Source organism: Myotis yumanensis, unplaced genomic scaffold, assembly GCF_028538775.1.
Source record: "Myotis yumanensis isolate MYYU_CA2020_CCGP unplaced genomic scaffold, mMyoYum1.0.hap1 SCAF_5, whole genome shotgun sequence".
Classification (NCBI taxonomy): domain Eukaryota; kingdom Metazoa; phylum Chordata; class Mammalia; order Chiroptera; family Vespertilionidae; genus Myotis; species Myotis yumanensis.
The window spans coordinates 31,553,753-31,577,602 of record NW_027223756.1 but is presented as its reverse complement, the minus strand read 5'-3'; the positions used below and the strand labels follow the sequence as shown (position 1 = coordinate 31,577,602).

At 47.2% G+C, this 23,850-nt stretch overlaps 1 protein-coding gene across 1 annotated transcript in view; it reads right to left on the bottom strand.

Annotated features, from left to right (window-relative positions):
- Window positions 1-23,850, bottom strand: part of SPOCK1 (SPARC (osteonectin), cwcv and kazal like domains proteoglycan 1) — a 470,635-nt gene that overhangs the window by 125,077 nt on the left and 321,708 nt on the right. The window contains exon 4 of the mRNA XM_070414948.1: window positions 11,402-11,516. Within this exon, the coding sequence (XP_070271049.1) occupies window positions 11,402-11,516 (115 nt within the window). The remainder of the gene's footprint in view (window positions 1-11,401; window positions 11,517-23,850) is intronic.

Genomic DNA, 23,850 nt, shown 5'->3' with positions numbered 1-23,850 from the left:
CAGGGACACGGCATTCCAGGAGATATAGCTGAAACCAACCCCAAGGCCATCAACCCTGGGCCTTTCAGCAGCAGCCGTGCAGAAGGCAGTGCAGCCGCATCGATTCCTGCCTCTTCCCTGCTCAGGACGCTTCCTTTACACTCAGTATGGAGGAGAGAAGCTCCCGCTCCCCTCTGTGCCTTCACTGGGGGAACTTTCGGGACCAGGCCAAGGGCCAATGTGTAGAAGTTACACGCAGAAAACCTTCTGACTCAACAGGAGATGCTGGCTCGCCCAGCGCTGGGAGTCCAAGCCTAGGCCCCGAGCAAGGGGCTCCACAGAAGGCTCGCTGTGTTCTGTGCAGGTGTTCTCCTGTGGATGCTACTGCAGAGGGAGTTCCCACTTCTTGGTCGTGGGTCAAGTGCACTGAACGTCCTGGCATGTAAGTCTTTCTGTGCATCGGTATTCACTCCCGTGGGACAGATTCTCCAAAATGGAGTCATGGTGCCAACGAGGCCAAAATGCGCACCAGAAATGCTGTACCAACGTATGTGCCCATCAGCAGCACCTGCAGGGATCATTGCTCCACTTCCCAACCCCCCACTCAGCAGACGGCCACTCGGCATGGCTCTGGGAGCTGCTCTGAAGCAGTGTTTGGATATACCGCTGCAGGTCCGTAAGCAACAGAGCCGGTTAGAGCAACACACCAACTCTGCCCCATCACAGAAGTGGAAGTAAAAAGGCACGTGGAGAACCTGCTTAAGTTGGATAACAGGCAGATTAGAAGGACATCAAATGTCACTTCTGCATGTTCTGACCAGTTTGCAGGTATTTCCTCAGGTATACTCACTACGGGAGACAGCAGCTGCGAGCCGAAGCCCCTCCAAGGGGGAGGGCAGCTCACCACCCAGCCCCTCTGTATCGGGGTTCTCCCCAGGACAAAGATGGGTCCATAAGAATTCTGCCTGCTGCCCTCCCAGACTTCCTCCTGGCTGAGCAGTCCTGTTCTGGCTACAGGCAGTCCTGTTATGTCTTAGTCTGAAGGGCAGGAAGGGCCAGTCCCATGGGCCACGGGACAAAGGTGTCAGGCCTCAGAGAGAAGAGATCTGGAGGCTGCAAGTCTCCTGCACGGGAGCGGGAGGGGGGATTTAGCGGGTCTCAGAGGCGCTGCAGGGGAGCAGTGGAACACTGCCCCCATGGCCAGGAGAGGTGCCCGGCATGCGGCCCTTTCCTTCCCCCTGCTGAAGGCAGATGTAGAGGCCATTCTGCAGCATTCTGAGCAACACAGACCTTCAGCTCTGAGAGATTCAGGGGTCAAGGAAACAGATGACAACTTGTCACCACCAAGGCCATGCCTGTGGCCCCAGACGGCCAACCTTCAGATGTGTCCAGTCACTTAGCACACAGAGAGGGTGGGCAGAGAGACAAGGTCCCAGAGAACGAGGCCACCAGGTCGGGGCAGAGCCTGGGATATGTCGCTCTCTCCTTAACACAGGGCCACTTCCACACCAGACTGACAAGTTACCTCCACTTTCCCTGTGAAGTTCACAGGCACTTTCTGGGCATTTCTGGGTGTTCAGAAATGTGGTAGGTCCTATGAGAAAAACAAAGGGAAATGGGATGCACCTCGGCCCTCATGTGAACGACCTGACCTTACCCGGGGTGTCGCTCTGTGCTGCAGCTCACCCATCAGCTCCTAATTAAGTGCATCGGCCACCCCTGCACCTCCTGCTCCTTTCTTGACTTTACTGACACATACATCCACTAATATGTCATGAGCCCCTACGGTTTGCCAAGACCCTAGCTTGCACTCCAGAGGGCATCTGGGCATTACAAGTAACTGGAGAAGCAGAACAAGGAGGGGAGTCTGCACTCTGTCCATAAAGAACTTATCAATCATGACAACCGACACCACCCCGGACAGTGCAGCCAACAGGGCTTGCACACTCGCGCCCATGTAGCCTGAGCAACCCCATGAGGCCAGCAGGGATTGCTCTCCCAACTCATTGATCCTTGGGGAGCTAGAGGCTCAGATGGGAAGCTAACTTTATTAAGCATCTACTATGTGCCAGCACTATGCTTACTGCTTTTCTTATTGCAATCCCAAAATGCAGTTTTTAAAGCCCTCCAGCTTCTTTCACATAGCACGCCATTTGGCTTAAAGAACAATTATTCAAGAAAATGCAGTCCATCCTAGGCCACACAAAGATGTCCCTCCGTGACTGGCCTGAGAGACAAACTGTAGGGCACGGCTATAGGGTTAAGCCTCGGACTGACCTGTTGGCAAAGCCACAAACAAGTCCCAGCTTAGAGGGCACAGTCCTCTTAGCATAATTAGGCTTGACCTTATGATGCTCCCTAGATCTTATCTGGGTAGCTAATGGGCTGAGGGAGATGCAAGTGAAACTCACAAGAGCATTGTAACTATGGTGACCACTACCTTGTTTACCTCTGGCTATAAAATAAAGGCTCAGCTTGCTGTCTGGGTCTCTCTCTGTGGCCTCAGCCGGGCACAGGAAGATCCACCTAGACCCAGCTTATTCTCATTGTCTGTCATTTCTTCAGCCTTTCGCCGCCCTCACTCAGGCTTTCGAACCCTTGGCTGAGCTGGCTCAGCACACAAACCTGTCCCATGACTCTCAGGGCTCTGCAGGACCTGGCCCCGCCCCCTCTCCAGCTCATGCAGCCACACCCTCTCAGTCACTGTGTCCCTGCAGCACTGGCATCTCCTCTCACTTCCTCAGGACACCAAGTCCCTTCCTCTTCCCTGACTCAAGGCCTTTGCAAAGGCTGTTCCCTACACTGAGAACACTTCTCCTGGCCCTTTGCTTAGTGGGCACCTGTCACCTTTCACCTCCCCTACAGGCCTCCCCATTCAATGAACCTAAAGTGACTCTCTTATGGCACTCTGCTCTTATCCTGCCTAATGCTTATCACAATATTAGATATTTAGTTTCTTTTTATCTGTCTTTTCCAACACATTTTAATCTCCACACGGGTAGACCTAGTCCATTCATCACAGAATTCCAAACACAGACCAGCGTCTGGCAAGTGGAAGGCACCAGAGATACTTATGAAATAAAGAAAATACCAGATTTCAACTGAGTGGAGTCTGAGTTAATGACCTTTAACTCATCATCACCGATGCACATGAGCTGTTTTCTGAGAGCTAGTCCTGCTCAAATGATGGCAGGAGGGACTCAAGCCCCCAAGTCCTTCATCATCACCACAGTATTAACAGATGGCCTCGCCTGGCTTCTGCCAAGAGGAGGACTCTGGCTCCAGACTGGAGGGGGGCCCTGGCCCTTTGCCTTCCACTTGGGAGTTCCTCATAGGCATGGGCGACTTGAGCCAGGTCCCCCCCACTCAGGTAAAGGGGGGTTGGTCTTGCACTTCCATGGGCAGCAGGACACACCAGCCCCTCCAGCTGAGGCAGAGTTACGGCCAAGGCAGCCAGAAGAGGCCTCTCACTCCTCAGCTACAGAGCCACATCCCTTTCAGTGTGTGCCCACGAACATCATCATTTAAGAGAATGCCTTGGAAAAGTACCAAGGTCCCCAAACTAATTAACTTTCATCTCTGCTGTCCCTGTGTGTGTGAAGGCCTTGCCCTTTGCCCACTCTCTCTAGGAGGAACATTAAAGGCAGGACATTAGTTTGAGAACATTCCATTTAAAACAAAAGTACTCTAAAGATAGCCTTGGATGTCCATCTAAATCATCCTGAGTCCATTTTCTGGCCCCAGAACCCGCCTGGTCAGTGCCCCAAATGGGCCCTACTGTGGTGCCTGCTACCTATAAAGAATGCCTTTCACGGTTCATTGGTTGAATTAATCTGATATAAAATGAAACCTTGAGTGTTAGGATCTTAATGAGTTTAGGCAGAGCCGCAAGCAGGCCACAGTAGATTTATTAATAACAAAGGCCAAGGAGAGAGGTTTCAAAAAATTAAAACAGAAGTCAGTGAAAGAGGGAAAATACAATCTGATCACTTTAGTAAAAGATGATGATGTGTTTCGTGAGCACATGGGCCTTGCTCCACCTGGACCTTGGATGCTCTGATGTCTCCCAGAATGTGTAGGCGCCTTACACTCTTCAGTGAGGCTTGAGCTTGACTGTTTCTTACTGCTCAGGGATGGGTGTGCTAACATAATGATTCAAACCTGTGTGCTGCCCAGCCAGCCCTGAGCCCTGGTGGAAATCACCCTAGTGATTATCTCTTCAAAACTGGCACACCCACCTCAACCTCCTCTTCCTAATCCACTGAAATCTGATGCCTCTTACATCCCTTAATATGCAAGACACTTACAAACAGAGAAACAGCAGCCCTGTCACCGTGGGCAGAACCACTGAGCAGGGACCATACTCAGTGCTTTCCAGAGATCAAGGGAGGGTGCTAAGTCAGTACCAGGCCCAGGAAACAGCCATTCCCAGCCCACAGACACCTGGTTTTCTAGCTCCCTGCACCTGGGCACTTGGGCACATGTACGTTCTGGGAATTCCACCATAACAACTCAATCTCCTGCAGATAGAATATGGCTCAAAAAAAGATAATGGTCCAGTCCTCTGGGGTCCATTGGAAATGGGAACTCCCTTCTGTGGGGGGCCTTCTTCAGCAGTGCAGCATGGGAGGGGGAGATGACAGCCTGGAGGGGTGCAGGAGAGGGCTTGGGGAGGGCAGAGGCTCGGTCCTGAGGAGCCACACCCAGAAACTGCCTAGTTGGGCAGAAGGCCATTAGACTTACTGAGAGACCTCCTCAGTTTTTGTTTGTCTGTTTGTTTTTTAAATAAAGAAAGAAAAGAGAAACAAGGCAGGCAAGATATGGATCTGGTAAATTTTACCGGCAGGCATGATTTTGATATATTTTTCAATGAATTTGCAAAACTTGCCTAGTAAATTTGCCTCACAATGTAGGCTCTGCCTCTCATACTGCCCCTGTTCCAAGGGACTAAAATTCCACACAATTATTCCCATCTCCATTATGAATTGCTTTTCACTCTGCTGCTCTTGTCATCAAGATTCTCTAATCAATACCCTCAATTTCAGAAAAAAACAAAGGAACAGAGAAAGTAATGGCTTGCTGGAGTTAAGAAATCCTGCTGAGTGAAGCCCCAGTAGCAGCTGGGTCCTTACAGGCAGATACATATAGTGCTTCCTTATTTAAAAAAATAAAGCTGCAGTTTAACGTAATTAAACACTCTATGTTTAAGCTACATGTGGTTTGAATGGTTGCATTAAAAAGAAAAAACACCCCCAAAGGGGAATAATGAACCCAGAATTATTGCTTTGGCACAGAAAGAAGGAAACAGGTTTACTACCCAGGCCCTCACCCACTGTTCCCTAAGGAGCAGCAGCTGGATGGGAGGGGCCTGGGCCTGTGTGCAGTGGCGCCCCTAGAACCAGGATCCCAGTGGCCGGTGGCTGGGGGCAGAGGGAGGGGGAGGGCTTCAGCAGGGCAGGGAACACTAACCCAGCCAGTGAGAGCTGGTGCCCAGGACTTGCGAAGCCGGGGAGGCTGAGTGGCATGCCTCCATTCTGGTTCCAGATCTGCCCCTCACTTGTCCTGTGCATCAGGGAGTGTTTTAAAGACCTCAATAGCCTCATCTGAAAAACGGGGATCATAATGCAGACCTAACTGTTGTGAAAAGTCAGAAGACCCCTCCTGCCATGTGTGCCTACCACGGTGGGTGGTCAGTAAGTGGCATCTCTTGAATCACCTGCCCTCCCTTTGTTTCCCACAGTGCCCAGTGGCAGGTATTTGTAAAAGAGACCACAGTGATGATTTTTCTGCTTAAAAAGGCGACTGACTCAAAAGTGGGCTCCAACCCCAATCTGAACCTCCACACACAGCCTAGAAATAGCACCACACCCTCCTTAGCACTTGGACTCACAGCACAGCAGATGAAGAGTCACAGAGGGGAGCAGAACACAAGGCAATGCATGAGCCCCTTGGAGAAAGGGTGCGAGCTACGAAAATATTAAACCTCACTAGGAGATGTGGGCACAATCACACTGAGGTCATTACCAAGGCCTTGAGCTGTGAAGCACCAGGAAGCCATCCAGGCACCTAGGAATCGCCCACCTTGCACGTGGCCATGTGACTTCCACACCGAGACAGATATGTGTATGTATAATCAGCCCATTCAAAGCTCCCAAAGTGGGAGGCAGTGCTCTGTTGTAAAACAAAACTAAGATGAAATAGCCATCATCCTTTCAAATATCCTCTGAGAGTTTGGTATTTGAGGCACATCCTGTGATGTACTTCTCTCTGACCTCAAACACTTTGATTCTTTTTTTCAAGTTCACATTAAAGACAGAAGAGGCTCAGTTTGGTCTACTATACCACCAACCTCCACTGAATCTGAATTCTTGGCTGGGGTGGAGAATTCGCTGTTATTCCAGATAATTAGAAAGTGGAGATAAAGAGCCATTCCGTTAGAGAGGCCTAGTCCTCGGAGACTTTGGCTCCTTATTTAAAAACAGGTCAGTTCCCACCGTCCCCACAAGGCTTTCCAGGGTACACTCAGATACTGAAAGTCCCATCCTGACATCCTTTCCTCCCATTCACAATACACTTGCAGAATGTGAAAATATGGCTTGTCCTGAAGGCTTACAACAAATGCTTCAATTTTCTATTCTCCAAATAAAAATCAATGGCAACCGAGAGGTAAAATCAATGTCTAGTGCTCTGTAGAGAGAAGTCCCCCCGCCCCATCTCTTGCCCACAGAACAATAAATCAGACCTCGCCATCCCGACTGGCAGCAAATCCCCTCTGCAGGTGCATGACTTTCTGTCCACCCCTCTGTCCCTTACAAGGGTGTTTTATTTAAGAAGACCCAAGAGAATATTTTTTAAAACCTAAGTCACTAAAAATAACATATGGCTGTGTTAAAAACTCCTCTTCCCAAACAAACCCATTTTCCAGGGGGATCTTCGGCATCGAAGACCAGAGTTTGATTTAACTGTCTCCCTAAGGACCCATTTTCCATTATCGAGCCTTAGAGAATGCTCAGGTATCCCAGACAACCAATGACAGGCTTCCTGTCACCACAGATTAGCTTGCATTCTCTAGACTTCCTTGTAAATGGGAATCATATAATATATACTCCTTTTTAAAATTGGTCTGTCTTCTTTCACTCAGCACACTTATGACATTCATTCATGCTGCCACATGTATCAATAACCTACTTCTTTTTATTGCTGAGTGGTGTTCCATTATAATAGAGAGACCACATTTGGTTTATCCATTCATCTGTTGATGGGTATTTGGGTTGTTTCCAGCTTTTTGCTACAGCAAATAAAGCTGCTATGGACATTCATGAGTGAGTCTTTGAATGGACCTATGCTTACATCGCACATCCTAGGCACGGATCTTTTGTTGGACGTATGTTTCGCAAATATTTTCTCCCAGTGTGTCTTATCTTTCTACTTTCATAGCAGTGTCTTTTGAGGGTCAAAGTTTTTAATTTTGATTATATCTAATTTGTTGATCTTCTCTTTATTTTGGCAGTTATAGTTCATGGTTTTTGTCTTATTTAAGAAATCTTTGTCAAATCCGAGGTTACTACTCTTGTTTTCTTCTAAATGTTTTATAGTCTTGGCTCTTATATTTATGATTCATTAGTTTGTAGAATCAGAGAAATACTCATTTATAAATATTAACTGAAGAGAATTAAATAATAACAATATGAATTTTTATATAGGCACCACCTGATAATCAAGCTTTGACAGAAACAAACCACTGGGCAAAAACTATGAATGGAAAGAAATATGTTGAAATGTCTTGATTCCTATTTTAAGACTAGATGACCATGGTTTATTTCTTGTTTCTTTTTACTTTTCTCTGTTTTCTGTAACAAACATTATCATCTATCATTATAAAAAATTGCAATATTGTAAAAAAGTCATTTAAGAGAAGGCTTCCCGCTTCCAAGCTGCCTTCACAATGCTCTTTAGTGCATGAATGGCCCCTTTTGGAGAGTCAGAAAGGTGAGCACACTGCTAGGAATCCCCCTTTCCCAAGCTTAACGGCAGGCAGAGATGTAATAAGGCATTTCCAAAGAAAAGTCTCCGAAGAGAATGTGAGTTTAGCTGAAGCCGCTAGGAGAAACCAAAGACAAAACCAAACACAACCCTGATAAAGAAAGAGAACCACAGCAGAGGGGCGGGGCGGGGCTGGTTGCCTGGCTTGCTCCACCCCCAAAATTGCTTGCCCTGAGTTCTGCAGTCACAGACCTGTGTTCCAAACTGCTAGCTTCACTCACTCAATCTCCGCCAGCTAGGAAAGCTAATGAAATTCTCTCCCTGATGTGCTTACCGTCCTTTTATCTCAACCTGCTTGCAAAGGCAGCCTAAGTCTGCAGCCTCATAATCAGCACACGGCTGGTCCAGCCGCCTCTCTGTGTGTGTGCACTCCTGCCTGTCTGGCGGCGGGATTTGCCTCTTGAGCTGCTGCAGAGGCCAGATTGGCTGATGGAATTGCCTACAGATGTTTCTCAGAGGGAAAGATTACTTCCCTGATTGATGAGTATATAGAGTTGTCAACATGGTCTCCATGGTCAGAGGGGACCCCTGAAGTACAATGTGGAAAGACAGATGTTTCGTCTGGGAAGGTGTCCAAGACCCTAAGAAGAGGTATGCATTTGGCTGATATGGCGGGCGGAGTCATTCAGGCTCTGAGGGGGAGAGGAGGGAAGCTGGACCCACAGCCACAGCCAACACCACTGCAGGGCCTCCCGGGCTCAGGCCACCTCCCAAATGCTCTGAATGGAGTGGCAAGCCTCCTCAATCGGCCTCTTCTCTGGGCTGTTTTTCCAATGGACAAATAGGCACTGTTATCAGAAATGGAGTCATCTCAGTCCTTACCTCCTGTGAGTCACAAAAGGGGCAGCGGAAAGGACACTGGAATCCTCATGCTAAACCTCACAGGCTTCCAATCAGACTGGGAAGGGGCAAGGCACCTGGAGTAGCATGCAGCTTTGGGGTTTGCTGGCGGACCTTCCAGAATGATCCAGATAACAACAACAACTATTATCATAGCTGTGTTAGTAATTGGAAGGTAACTAATATTATGTGACACTAGTTTATGTACTTTATATATCTTTACCTTATTGAACTCTCACACAAACATACACACAAAATACCCTAGGCAAGGGTTAATAAAATTTACTGCCCATAAGTCCTCTCTGCAAGAATTACTAGAGGATGTATTCCAGCAAATAGAAAAGAGGAGTGGGGCGAATACTTTCATCAAACTCATTTTATAGATGAGCAAGCACAGATTCAGGAAGGTAAAGTAATTAACCAACCTTAGAATGGAGCCCAGATTAGTCTCATCCCAAAATCCATGCTTTAGCCACTGCAAGTCTGTGGTCACCAGGAGATGTGGGAGATGAGGATTACACTTTCAACACAGCAAGAATGTGCTGGTGCTTCCAACACAGACATGTGGTGTGCCCAGAAAACTGCTATTTACACCTGGATATACCTGAATACCAATGAGACTCCTGCCTCTGTCTCAAAGAGATTTGAGCTTAAAACTAAAAATCTCTTATCTGGAACTTCCAGAAAGGGCTGTATTCCAGGAGGAAACAGGCAGTGGGATCTCCACAATCCACAATACACACACACACACACACACACACACACACACACAAACACACATATACACAGCCACATATACACACATACACACATGTAGATATATATATACACACATACACATGTATACACATACACACACACAACCAGGTGGCTCAACAACCCAGAGCACTGGCCCAAAGTGTATTTGGTATTTGCAGCAAAAGAGGACATATCATCCCTCCTTCCGAGAAAGAAGAAATCAAGTGTGGCAGGAGACACTAGGATAGTTTTCTCAGAGTATGTATGTCTTAAAAGGGATTTCTAATAAAAAAATATTTTTTATATCCCATTCCACAGCAAAACTGATTTTCGTTGAGAGTGGAAACAGGGTCTCTTGTTGACCTCTCTGGCCTCAGGGCCTAACGTGAACCTGGCACACAATAGGTACCCCGTGCCTTTCTGTGGGAGGACAATGAATGAGGATAGACAAGGACAGGTCAATGGAGAGGCCAACATGAAGTAGTGATAAAAAAACATAAGCGGTGGAGCTAGACAGCCCTGGTTTGAATCATGGCTGCCGCTCACTAGATGTACAAGCAAATCGTCAACGCCTCTCTCTGCCTCATTCTCCCATTTTTAGAGTGAAGACAGAAATAAACACCCACTTGGCAAAATGGCCGGGAGAATTCAAGGATGGGGGTGCTGAGCACAATGCCGGGCACATGCTTGGGCTCTGGGGTGAGATCTCTTTACTTCCAGGAAGAGCACTCCTGTCTGAGGGAACAGCAAAGCATGCAGGTCTCACAGACAAAAGGCTGACTTCTAGGCGAGCATCGGGCTAGGTCTGCTGCTGCAGGCACCAGGCTTGCAGAGGCCCAGGGGGTGGAGGCTCTGCTCCTGTTGTCACTCCTGCTGGACCTTGTTTCCCAGGACAGAGCTCCTCAGGCAGGATCAGAGGAAGCCAGGTAGGGGGTTGAGGGAAATTAAAACACATTCCTTGCAAGTTGCTGAACACAGAACCGAGAGTCATAACTCCTGCGCCCCGTTGCACACCTCTCTGCTGTCCAGGCAGTGTGAAGAGAGGGACGACATAGGCACTGAAATCACCTTTCTCCCCCCACCACACCTGTCCAACCTCACCCTTTAAAAAAGCCTGCTTTTGGGTCTGTGTCTCTGCTTTCTTGCTTTGAGTACTTCTGCAGGATGGAAGGCAGAAGTAGCCTGAAATCAAAGGCTTTTTCTGTCATTTGTAAAAGCCTATGCCCACTGGCTGGATAATGCTGGGAGTGGGTGGGGGGCGGCAAAGGCTTTGAAGACCCTGAAAAACAGTGGGGAGACGTCCCCTGGGCTGGGGAAGAGAGACTATTAGACGCTGCCCCCTGTGGGAAGAGCAAGACACATTATCAGAAGGAATGGTGATGTGCTAGACACCCAGCCAGGCAAAGATGCCACATTCTATATGGTCATGACACAGACAGTCCCTGGTGGGAATGTCAGTGGCAACCAGGAGACTAAAGGTCCAGCCAGTGTTTTGTTAGCTACAAGCTCCCTGGGTCCTGGGGTCATTCTGGGAGGAGGGACAATAATGACCAAGAAAGGGTTTTCTGTTCCTCTGCTCAGATGAGGGCTCAGAGTCATGTAAAGTTGATGTAAAGGAAATAAAGATATTGACATTCTTTGCAAATTTGTGTCTGAGAATCATAGCAGGAGTGCAGGTACCAAATCCCATGTGAAACCACGGCACAAACACCCACTCTGCCTCTGCCTCCTGCCCCCCAGTCAGCGATGGCGCACCCTCAGATCCACCGGATGGAGAGCACCCCCGACCTCCTGCCTTTACCTGGAGAGCAGGTGCTTGCGGCTGACACACAGGGCCGTCTGGTAGTCCTGGGTCACACACACCTTGTGGGGGCTGCACTTCACCTTCAGGCAGGGGTCTTTGGACGCGTCCAGGGCTGAGGCAAAAAAGAACAGAAACGGGTGGTTAGGACCTCCGGGGAACATCTAATTTCTATTTCTACTCAAATAGATGTGTGGGACGTAAACACACCATGCATTTGCACTCTGCGCTGTTTTCTTAGACTGCAGGAGATGGGAATGGAACCGACACGGGGGAATTCCGTGTCTACTTCACATGTTTTCTTCACATCAGGAAAGTGATTCCATTGCGCCGTGGGGACCCGCAGCATCTTCATCTTTGGCAGAAATTACTTTTAAAATCCTCTAAATCCTACATGCTCTAAGGACCAAGAGCTATTCTCCCTCTTTGGTTATTTGTCTGCCATTGCTTTTTATGACTTCATCCGTGCCTAATTTTACTTGTTTCCGACAACAGAAAAAGTCCTTGAGGACCGAGTTTTTTTGTTCTTCTTTCTTCAGGGACTTCAGTTCAATCCAATGGACGCTGTGCATAAATAAGCCTATTTTAAGTTTTGTGAAGAATTTCCAGATGCACAAGACAGTTCTGCGCCACACACAGTTACAATACAATAGGGAGGGGGAAACACTTCCCCATAAATATTTATTGCGCAGGGAGAATTAGATAAGGGCCATGACGGGCATGTAAAGTGATAACAGAGCCGGAGAGAAAAACAGAGATCAATTTCTGGGGCAAGGATTAATGAAGCATTAATATGTGAATTGGATTTTGAAGGATGGGCAGGATTTTGAAAAGCAAAGAGAGAAAAGACACCCGAGGCCGGGTGGCCACATCCGCCAATGAAAGGAAGCATGTCTGGGCAATCATAAGATATTCCATCTGACTAGTAAGTGAGCTTTATGCCTGGGAATAATGACAGCGAGGACAGTTGATTCATCCAAGCCGCTGGAGAAAGAGTCTCCAAGGACAGCCGTTCCTACAAGGCAACACTTCCTAGAACAGGCAGAGCAGCAGGCCCCAGCTCATTAGCACCCCACCTGCTGAGGTGGCTCCTCATCAAGGCAGAGAAGTGACCACAGGGGAGTCTCTGCAAAGCAAAAGCAATTGTGCCACCTCCCAGCTGCAGGGCCTGACGCCTGTGAGGCTATAGCTCTCTCATAACTGCTCTCCTGGGCCAGGGAGGTGAGTTTCCCCGTGTCCTCGCCACCAAACATTTGGTTAAACAAAGCAGCTTCCAGAGCAGGGACAGCAAAACTGCTACGAGAAATGCCATCCTTCCTCCACCACGGGTCCCTCACGCTCACCATCTCCCTGCACGCAGGCAGTCATTGTTCCTCAGCCCGCCCAGGCCCAGAATCTCAGCACCATTTTCCTCAGGCGGCTGCTGGGAGTGTCTCCAGGGACCTGAACACAAACATCCAAAGGCATTTCTGCTGCTTGCACCGCTCAGGGTGCGCCCTCTGTGCAGCAGCCTCAGCGCTGGATACAGAAGCCAGGTGAGTTGTTAGGCCAGTCAGGTTGGCAACAAGGCTGCATCCTGGTCGGTCCCAGGGGAGCCACCTGGCAGAGCTTACTTTTCAAGGAACTGCTGGAGCTCAGCAAGAGGAAATGAGCTGCCAGATAAGAGAGAGGCTGCATGGAGCCCCCTGGAAAGAGGGCTCACTCTGAGCTCCTGAGCTGAGGGCTGCCTCCTGCACTCTGGGTCTGCCTCACGGTCCTCTGGGGCTGGGCTTTCTGGGTGGATCGCTCTTGGTCCTGAGGACTTCCATACAAGAAGCCCGAATGCTGGTGTGCCTCAGGCCGCCCTGTCCCCACCCACCAATCCAGGTGGCAGTCCAACCAATTTGACTACTTTCCAAGACACATCCAAACTTGAACCCACAATGAAGACTTGATGACCAGGTGACAATTAATGAGGACCACGCTGGCCCTTAGCTGTCCCTTCTCACACTCCAAACCACCTCGGGATGAAGTACACTTAGGGATCTCAAGAAACTTGGGGCCAGACCACTGGCAACCAGGCCACAGGTGCCAGCCGAGGCTCCCCTGGCAGGTGCCACATCACCCTGGGGTTTTCACTGGAGACAGCTCAGAGATGGAGACTAACAGGCTGGCCTAGAGGGACGGTGCCACAACCTGCAGTACTACATGACAAGCTTTATGGCCCAATTAGAGCTTCTTTCTGCTTCTGCAGCCAACTTCACAAACATGCCATGTCCACACGGCGGCCTGCGGGGCCTCACTGGACAGTGCAGTCCCAAGGCATGTCCATCAGCCGACATCGTGGGGAAGAACACAGACTCTCAGCCCCATGTTGCTGAGTTTGAATGCCGGCTCTGCTGCTTACCAACCTTTCCCTTCCTCGGATGCCTCTTCTGTTAAATGGGGTAATGACTGTACTTACTGTTGCTTTTCGTTATCATGAGGATTAAATGAGTTAACATTTGTAAGTACTTAGAAAAGACCTGGTACATATAAGTGCTTAGCACAGACATCTTAGGTGTTTGTTAATCTAGTGTGTGTCTGTCTTTTGTCCTCAGAGTGAATAATAAGCCTCCATAATAACAAGAACAAGAGCTAACACTTGGCCTAGTGCTTTTGACATGCAGGCAGTGAACTAAGCCCTCTAATTGGATTACCATATTTCATTTTCACAACATCCAAGAAGGTAGCTGCTGCTGATATACCCATCCTATCTAATAAAGATGGAATATACAAACTGACCATCACTTTGTGACAAAGATGGCAGCGCCCACAGCCAATAAGGAGGGAATATGCAAATCGATGCAACAAAGGTGGTGGTGGCCGGACCGACACTTGTGTCGTCGCCATGGCGACAATACAGGCATTCCACACTGCCCCAGCCGCTCTGGGCCTCTGGGCAGTGTGCAAAGGTGGAAGGCAGCTCCGGGCCAGAGCTAAGGCGGAAAGGCGTCTCTGGGCTGGAGCGAAGGCGGTGCTAGCAGCCAGGGGAAGGAAGGCCTATTCTTGCACGAATCTTCATGCATCGGGCCTCTAGTTTTACAAATAAAGGTCTGAAAGAGAAGTCCCTGGTGAGAGGAGCAGAGGGTATCTGACACTTGGTGGGGGGCTCCAGGACCCAAACTCCTTACCACCACAAGCCAGCAGCAAAGGATCACCTAGGATCTCCTTTTTTTTAAAAAAATGTTTTTATTGATTTTTAAAGAGAGGAAGGGAGAGAAAGATGGAGGAAGGGGGGGGGAGAGAGAGAGAGAGAGAGAGAGAGAGAGAGAGAGAGAGAGAGACTTGAAAGAGAAACATTGATTGACTGCCTCCCACATGTACCCCAATCGGGCATCAAATTTGCAACTTGGGCATGGGCCCTGACCAGGAATCGAATCAGCGACCTTTCTGTGCACAGGACAATGCCCAACTAACTGAGCCACACCAATCAGGGCTAGGATCTCCTTTTAAAAGCTGCTGTGGCCCTCACCTCACAACATATATAAAGCCAGATGCACCATGTTCCTGAGAGGCCTTCTGGGAGAATGAGTGTTAAGGGGTAAAAGCAGGGGCATCCAGAGGCCTGGTGCTGCCTCAGCGGGGCCATACACACACCACCCCAGAAGGTGGGGTGCCAGCTCTGGACAAGTGTGCCCTCTGCATACTCCCTCTGAATGCAACCACCACCCAGATGAGTCAACTGACCAGTGGGTGTTCCATTTTCTTTCTGCAACCTTGCCATCTGTCACCCTAGCATTAGGCTACTAGTACTGTAGGTCAACCACCCCTCTCCCGCCCCTCATGCTTGATGCTAGCATTACTAAAACAATCAAAAAACTCCAACCAAAACAATAAATAAAAATCAGCAGTTATTTAACTCTCTATGCATACTTCCTTAACAATTTGCATATAAAAATCAAGTAGGCTAAAAATTAATTATCGGGGACTGAATACTTCAAACACATATGCGAATTATTTAAATAAACTTCACAGAACAACAAAACAGTAACAGATCAAGCTGTCAGAGTTTATTTAATCACCAGGATTCATCTTGTTTTGAAAAACAGCAACATTGGAATGTAAAGGGGATGTGGATGGTGAAAGGAGTGTGTTGGTTCCATTTAAATGTGGCCTCAATAAGCTTTCCCAGCAGCCCCAAGGCTCAGGTGACACTCCTGAAAGGTGACACTTATGAAAATCACCCAGCACAGGTTTCAGACAGAGCCATGTGGCTCCACTTCTAACGGGAATGATAAGGCATCAGAATAGTAAGTGGAAGAGGCTCTTTAATAAGGTGCCGGGAAATGGTGCAGGTGCAGAGGGACGGGGCGCCAGGAGCTGAGTGTCAGGGACAACCCCGGCCAGCTCCTTGTCCAGGTGCTAATGATTTCCGGAGACTGTGCTCCAGCGTTTGCTCACTGAGCACATGCCTCGTGTTAGGATGCAGCAATCCCCGTCAGTCGGCAAAGCCGACCACGTCCCCTGTGCCTCTTCTGTCTCAACAACCTGCAGGACTTACGTGGACTTAAATAGGACAGTGAGCCCAGCACAGAGCAGATACCCACAGAGGTCAACGTCATCTTTCCTGCCCATGAGCAAGTGTCAACTGGCACATGATCCATGTCCAATTAATTTTTAATATTTTTTACAAAAGCTTTTCTCAAAGAAAAAAAATGAATTAATTTAAAGAGAGATTTGTTGAGCAGGAAAACATTGAATTCGAAAGCCAATTAATTATAGGTTACATGTAATTTTAAAATTAATTTTATTCTTTAAGCTCACGGCTTGATCTCAATTAAGGTACTGTAGTGATATTTTAATTATCCTAATTGTTTCCGAACTTGTTTTCAGTTCGAGTTATTTTTTAATTAGCTGCATTGCTTTTAAAATCCTGACTCAAGCCTTTTCGCTGTCCTTGGGCACATCCTGCAAAGCTCACAGGCAAGGGGCCATCCCAGCTGTCGCAGCCAGCGGGGACCCCCTCAGAGATGCTGGGAGGAGAGGATGTTCCATTTTGTGCTTTGCCCTAGGGTCCCTGAGAGCCACCTGGGGGAGTGACACATGCTTGTGTTTATTCCATTAACACTTGCGGAGCCTCCCTTCTGTGCAGGCCCATTTTGGCAGGCGGGATCCAGCCTTCCTAGGGGTTGGGAAAACTTCCTGGGGAGACTGACATCTATGGAGAAGTGGGCTCAACCCTCATAATAGATTGAGGAAGAACCTTCTGGATAAAAAGAAGCTCCCCTTCCAGACTCAAGAGAAACCATAGCAGGCGTGGGACCTGCAGCATTTCACCAGGCCAGAGCCCCGGGGCAGGAGGGTGAGTGAAAAGGCTGGAGAGTGTGGCACCCTCAAGGCTGAGGGCCTGAAAACCAATGAGGACACTGGGGCCACGCTCCCAAGCCCCACCGTGACGACACCTTCCCATGCTGGGTATCTGTGGGCACCTGCTCTGTGGTAGAAGGGGTAGGAAGGGAAGACCCTTTACACACATTTTATGTGGAAAGTGGCCCTTTGCTAAGAATTTATATGCTCACACCCTCACGCTCCAATGAGAGGGGGGTCAGAATGGAGGTCCCAGTGCTTGGCCCCTATTGCCCGCTTTCCTCCTCTGAGGGACCTCCATGTTTCCTCTCTGGGGCCATTAGCTGCACAGAATTCTGGGAGGCAACAAGCCTAGATGGTAAGACCGATCAGCCAAGACTTAGCCTAAAACAGCCCTGTCAACGTGTGGTCCACTCTGGTGACCCCTAGAAACTTGCTCAGACAAAAGGCCACTCGATTTGCTAACAGTCAACAAATTAATGACTGTCTGTTGCTTTTAAGATTGCTCTCTGCCCGAATCATGCTCATCTGAAATTCCTGTGAAGAGCAAAGACACTCCCAGTGACTCATTAGGAGTGACTTAATGGATGACTGACAACAAAATTACCCTAAACTGTTAAAACCTCGGCAAGCTCAGATCTCAAACATTTATTACAGCTTGTCTGTCCCCATGGTAACCTGTGCATGCATCTTGTTTCCACCCCACCCCCAACACACACACCCTCCAGAGGGTCTTGTTTACTAGCTGATTCGATAGAGTTTCACAGAATAAAAAATAGAAAATTCCACCCATAGTATTTTGCTGGAACCAGAGAAGTATGATGGCGTGAAAAGCCTGTCATTGTCCTCAGCTTTCAAACCAAGGGGTGGGCCAAGTTCTCTGAGGTTGAACAAAGGGGCCTATTGGCCATGCGTCTAAACAGGACAGACAGTTGAATGATGTGAATGGCTGAGCGTGTGTGCCCAGGGAATGGGAGATGGGAGTGTGTGAGGACCTGGGACAGACAAGGACAAAGGGACACAGGATAGAAGTACACATCTAACCAAAGATACCCCTCCTGGGATGAGACCTTTCATTTCCCTTTAAAACAAGGGTCTGAGGACTCATTTCTTTCTGTGTTAAAACTAAGAGTGCTACGTGTGTGTGTGTGTGTGTGTGTGTGTGTGTGTGTATTTCATAGGGTGATATAAACTATTAACAGCCTTTTTTTGAGGTCAATTTTCAACCATGCTTTTAATGTTAAATATAGTTGGATGGGTGTGTGGGAGTTTATGATATTATTCCTTCAACTTTTGGGTATATTTAAACATTTTAATAACAAAAGGAAATAAGGGTAGGAAATATCCTATGACTCACCAAGCAAATGATTTAGGCAAAAATGTGCATCTTGCCCTAACCAGTTTGGCTCAGTGGATGGAGCTTTGGCCTGCGGACTGAAGAGTCCCAGGTTCAATTCCGGTCAAGGGCATGTGCCTTGGTTGCGGGCACATCCCCAGTAGGAGGTGTGCAGGAGGCGGCTGATCAATGTTTCTCTCTCATCGATGTTTCTAACTCTCTCTCTCCCTTCCTCTCTGTAAAAAAAATTAATAAAATATATTTTAAAAAATGTGCATCTTAATGGTCTGTAATAAGGGAAGATTATAAACAACTTGAATGTCCATCTGTATTAGACTGTTTAGCCTGCCATACTAAAATACCACAGATGGGGTGGACTAAATAACAGAAATGTATTTCCTCACAGTTTTGGAGGCTAGAAGGCTGAGATTAGGGTGTCAGTGTGGTCACTTTCTAATGAAAGCTCTTTCTGGCTTGCAGGCAGCCACCTTCTTGCTGTGCCCTCACATGGCCTCTTCTAGGTGCACTAGGAGAGCAAGTGAGCTCTCTGATGTCTCTTCTTACAAGAACTCCTCTCCTCTCACCAGGGCCCCACCCTTATGACCTCATTTAACCTCAGTGACGTCCTTAGAGACTCCATCTCCAAGTATAGCCACAGAGAGGGTTAAAGATTCAACACAAACATTCAGTTCATACACCATCTATAGGGAAATGGTTATCTTGGTTACAAGACATCCGCTTATAAAATATAGGGTGTCCCCCAAAAATGTATACACAATTTAACAGCTTAATTTTGAAAATGAACTGTATGTTAATTAACACTGACTTTATAATGGTTTTGGGGGGGATTTCCTGTATTATCCAGCTGCTATAACGGAGAAAGTAGGTCTGTATATTCTAACACAAGTAGATGTTTACAATGCATGGAAAAAACAAGTTAAAGATGAGAAAACTGATTTGAAATGGCAAAGGAACTTCCTGACTTCACATGGCAAAGCCAGTACTCAAAACCAGGTCTGTTTACTTCTGAAGATGTCCTTTCCTGTTCCTACTGCGCTGCTCTGAAAAGAAGCTCAGCTCCGGCCTTCCCGCAGTCACACACTGGTGCCCTCCCCTCCTGCTTGTCCTGTCTCCTGGGCCGACCCTGCAATGCCCTGAGAGTGAATTCAGACTCCCCATCCCCCACCAACACCAATGCTGCCTGCCCCCAACTCCTCTAGAAACATCAGTCTCCTGCTTCCTGGAGAATCTTGTCTGACGCAGGGAGACAATGACAAGTCACATCCACCAGGGGCAAGAGCATGTCTAGCCTGTGAGATGCCGGCATCTGTCTCTGAGCTATGAGTTCAGGACACTCATGCCTGGTGGGACTAAAGGCAGCAGCCAGGAAGAGCTATGTCCCTCTGCTCACATGCAAAACAAGACATAATAAAACATGGCTAATTCACACGTCCCGATCATTAGAAAAGAACGTATTAAGACAGGTCTGTGAGAGTAGCTGAGGGAATACACGCCATAAAATCACAGACCACAAAACTTTACTAGCTCGGCCAGATGATCCCTGCTTCTCCAAGCTGTCATCTCACACCTTCCCCTGCTCCCAGCTGCTCTGGGATGGTGAAGACAAGGAGCCTCATTCCATGTTTTCACCAATAAACCAACTTCCCTTTCAAAATGGGATGGGGGACAGGAGGAAAAAGGACAGGAGGGGAGAAGAACTAAGTGGATAGGTGGGGAAGGATGGAACATTTTATTACCTAATGTATCACTTAATTAGAGAGCTGACAAAGGAGACGGTGACATCCATCAACCTGTAGAATAATGTACTGCTATTATCATTTACCAGCAAGGAAACAGATTCATTTATTACTGATTCACTAAGGAGGAAATTGACACAGAGATGTTAAGTAACTTGTCTGCGGTCACACAGCTGGTAAATCTGGATTTCAATCTGGGTAAAAGCTGATGTTCAGAGCCACTTGGCCAGTTATGAAAACAGTTTATGAGGGGGATAAAGGTGGTGGCTACAGTACCAAGCAGTTGCATACTGAACCCGTCTGTCACCTCCCCAAAGAGTCATGTCACCCACAGCATCCCAGAAATAACCTCTTACTGTGAAGAAAGCATGGCACTATCCAAACTCAAAGCTAGATGTTGGATATTTGCATAAACTTACATGACTTTTCTACTGAATACAAAAGTCAAAAATTCTCTTCAAGGCAATCCTGATGCCCAGTGAATGTAGTCTCTCCACGACTGAGGAAAGAACACCTGACAGGGACTGGGTAGCTCATGAGGCTCCTTCTGTGAAGGGTTTTATGAGGCGAGCATATGGCCACACTGATGGGAGCTACACAATGCCCAGCATCAGATGGGAGAGAGCAGTATGAACATCAGGGCCTGAGAACTGCCTCTATTCTCAGTACAGGAACAAGACACCACCCACAGATAAGTCTGAGCCTTCTCATTCATCAAAGTGGACAGGAATTATTAAAATGTTATAACAGTAAAGATGCTTAGATTCTATTTCATTGTAATTGACAGAAATTATTCATAAGGCATTTATGAATAAAGGAGAAAGGGAGAATTACTTAAACTACGTAAGAACCAGTTCTATAACCTAGGAGAATAAGAGGACATTAATAGCACAGTAAAAATAAAATATTTCCAAGAAGAAGGTATACTTAAACGTATTGTAGCTCATAAAGCCCATCTTTTCTATCTGTGCTTCACTTCAATGCAATTAAAATTATTATAAAACACAGAGCTTTTCCCAGACCAAAGGCATCCTGAGAACTAACTCCTTTGGTGCCGTTGAGCATAATTCTGCCATTATTTAGCAGCCACGGTTGTTGATCATGTGAAAATGGAGAAACTCAGCCACTCCACCAATTTCAAGGAAAAGGTTAAGTAAGCCCAGAAGACACAAGCCCACGAGTGTGGGTCAGAGAGATGTGGTAGGGGAGACGCACAGCTGAGTCACCTCCTGCCGATGTAACCTTGATAGATTACTCAAGCCTCAGGATTCACACAGGTGCAGGTAGACAGATCTTCTGCACCGGACTATTGTAAGGATCTGATCAGGTAATGCCTGAGCATTGCCAAGCATGGGCCTGGCACATACTGTGTGTCAGTTATCATCCCCATCACTCTCACCAGCTGGCTCTCCAAATAGAGAAGTGGATGTGCATGAAGGGCAAGGTACCCTGGACATTCAGACTCCAGATCCTGGAACTGTGATGCTGTCCAGCCTTTACAATCCAGGTAGTAGACTCAGCTCCTCAAGAAGAAACACCCAAGCTTCATTTTGAATATCAGGGTCCACCTTACCCAGACAACTTTTGCTGATTAACTAGACCTACACCACTGCTAAAATCATTTTGTGACAACTGGGAAGTTCGTACATTGCTAGCAGAGCCGTGCTCTGCCGTGTCTCATCTCAGGTTATAAAGTCTGGGAATGAAGAATTAACAGCTCCCTCCTACCCCCAAATTCTGTGCACTAAGAGCTCATACAACAGAACCTATACACAAGCCTACAGGTTATTTATGCTTGTTTGTTTATTTGTTTTGAAAGAAGGTCTTTGGGCTTTGAAAGCCTCTCTTGGAGAGTCATGGAGTGCGAGTGTGAAGGTATCCTAAGGGCCTACATTCAGGCACCATTGGTAATCCAGGAAAAAAAAAAAGAGAGAATAATTAAGAAAAATGAATCTGGCAGACACTTTGGAGACAAGACAGGGGCTTGAGTTCAGGGAGGTTGGTAATATGGGGCACGTTGGGGACAATGGGCCGGCAAGGTTCTGCAGGGCGAGTTTGATGTACAAGGCTGGGGCGTTCCAACCCTCAGTAAGCACCTGTCCGTGGGACTGCCTCCTGCCCTGTCCTGCAGAGCCCGAGAGGGCAGGGGCGGAGTGAAACTGGAACAGTGAAGTCGGCAGGGGAAGCCTGCCCCAGGCTGGAGGCAGGGATGCTCATGTGACTTCTCAGAGTCTTGGATGAGGCTGCCACTCCCACAGTGTGGCATCGGTAGGCGTGGAGCCTCAGTGAAGAACTCCAGCGAGGCATCGAGGCACCGTGCTGCTCATTCACCAGTCTCCTCCCCAACAAGTCAAAAATCGGCGAAAGTGGGGATGGAGGTAGTCCCACCCCAGGTATCTCCACAGCCAGGTCTCCTTTCCTGTTTTCCACAGTCTAACCCAATCCTGCTTCTCAGACTGTGGTGCGCCAAGGACAGTGCAAATCTACCATGGATCTCCCTGCAGCATCTGTTTTACTGGATGGTAGGTAACTTAAAACTACTATGGAATAGACTGCAAACTTCATATAAATCTGTCTAAAAGAGACTTCAAAAATGTATGTGCTCACAGTGAGTTCTGTCCCCTGGGCCTCAGAAGAGGTGCTTGCTCTTACTTACCCTTAGGGGTTCTTTGGTAGAAAAGTTTAAGAAGTGTTGAAAGCATTTAGCAAGTTTAAAGGACCTTAGAACAGCAATTTTCAACCTTTTCATCCATGGCACACATAAACTCATTACTAAAATTATGCAGTATATGAAAAAAATATTTTTTAACCAATCTAACAAAAATAGGCATAATTTTGATTGATTTACAAAAAAATAAAAAATAATTGCCTACCCTTTTTGCTCCAAAGTGACTTTTTAAAAAATCAGATGCCTATACTTGTATATAAGGATTTCTGGTATCAAGAATTAACCAATCAGATGCAACCATATTAAACAACATGACCAATAAGATGCAACTCTACTATATGACGTATAAATGTTTGTTTCAAGACAGGGCATTCACACTGGACAGCTATTGTTGTGTTGGCTGTTGTCATTTTTTGATTTGACAATCTAAAGGAAGAGAGGTTAGTGCCCCTGACTCAATAGTCAGATATTGCATGTTTCAAAAATTCTTGTGGCACAGCAGTTGAAAAATCACTGCCCTAAAATGAGGGAGCTCTCCGGGGTACTGATATCTAAAATGGAAAATCAATAGCAGTAAAACTACATACAAAGAACTCTCAGAAGCAAATTGTTCATTCACGCAGGACCAGAATGCAGCTCCAGTTAAAGCTGGTTAATCAAAAATGTATCCTGTGCTCTGGAACAGAATCCCCATGCCATCTGTTCCCAGGGACCTCAGGCCCACTGGTGAAAAGCCCTGGTGGTTTTTTTTTTTTTTAGTAAATTGACCTTGCATAATTCAGAGCTTTTTGAGAGCCTTCAATGTGCCAAGCATTGGGTGCGGTTTACTAATGAGTTACAGGGTGTTTGTGGCTCCCCAGGTATGAATATCAAAATTAGAGTTGCTATTTCTTTCATCCCTCTACTGTTAATTTTTTGGAAACATTTGGCTCTGGATTTATAAATGGGAAATTGGAGACTATTCATTTCCAAATCTTTTCTTTCTCCAATCAGGGAAGGTTCATTTCTGCTTCCTCGGGATGGTTCCCAAGGTTATTAAATTCCACTCCTTAACTGATACCATTAAAGCAATCATGACAAAGTTAGTGCTGATTGGACCTTGGGTTTCCTGGGATACCTTCTAAGCTGCTAGAAACTACCTCAAGCTGAGAGAAGAATGGCTGCATTGCCCACTGAAGGGTTCAGTAAGTGCTGTATCATTGAAGTCTCTTGCATTCCTGTTATTCCTCAGTTTGCTTGTATTCCACACTGTTTACTCATTGCTTAAATACTTTCCCATGTGCATCAAAATAAGCTGAGCAATTTACAGTTTTAACCTTGCCCACAACCAGCTTTCTTTCCCGTCTGTCTCTTCACCAAC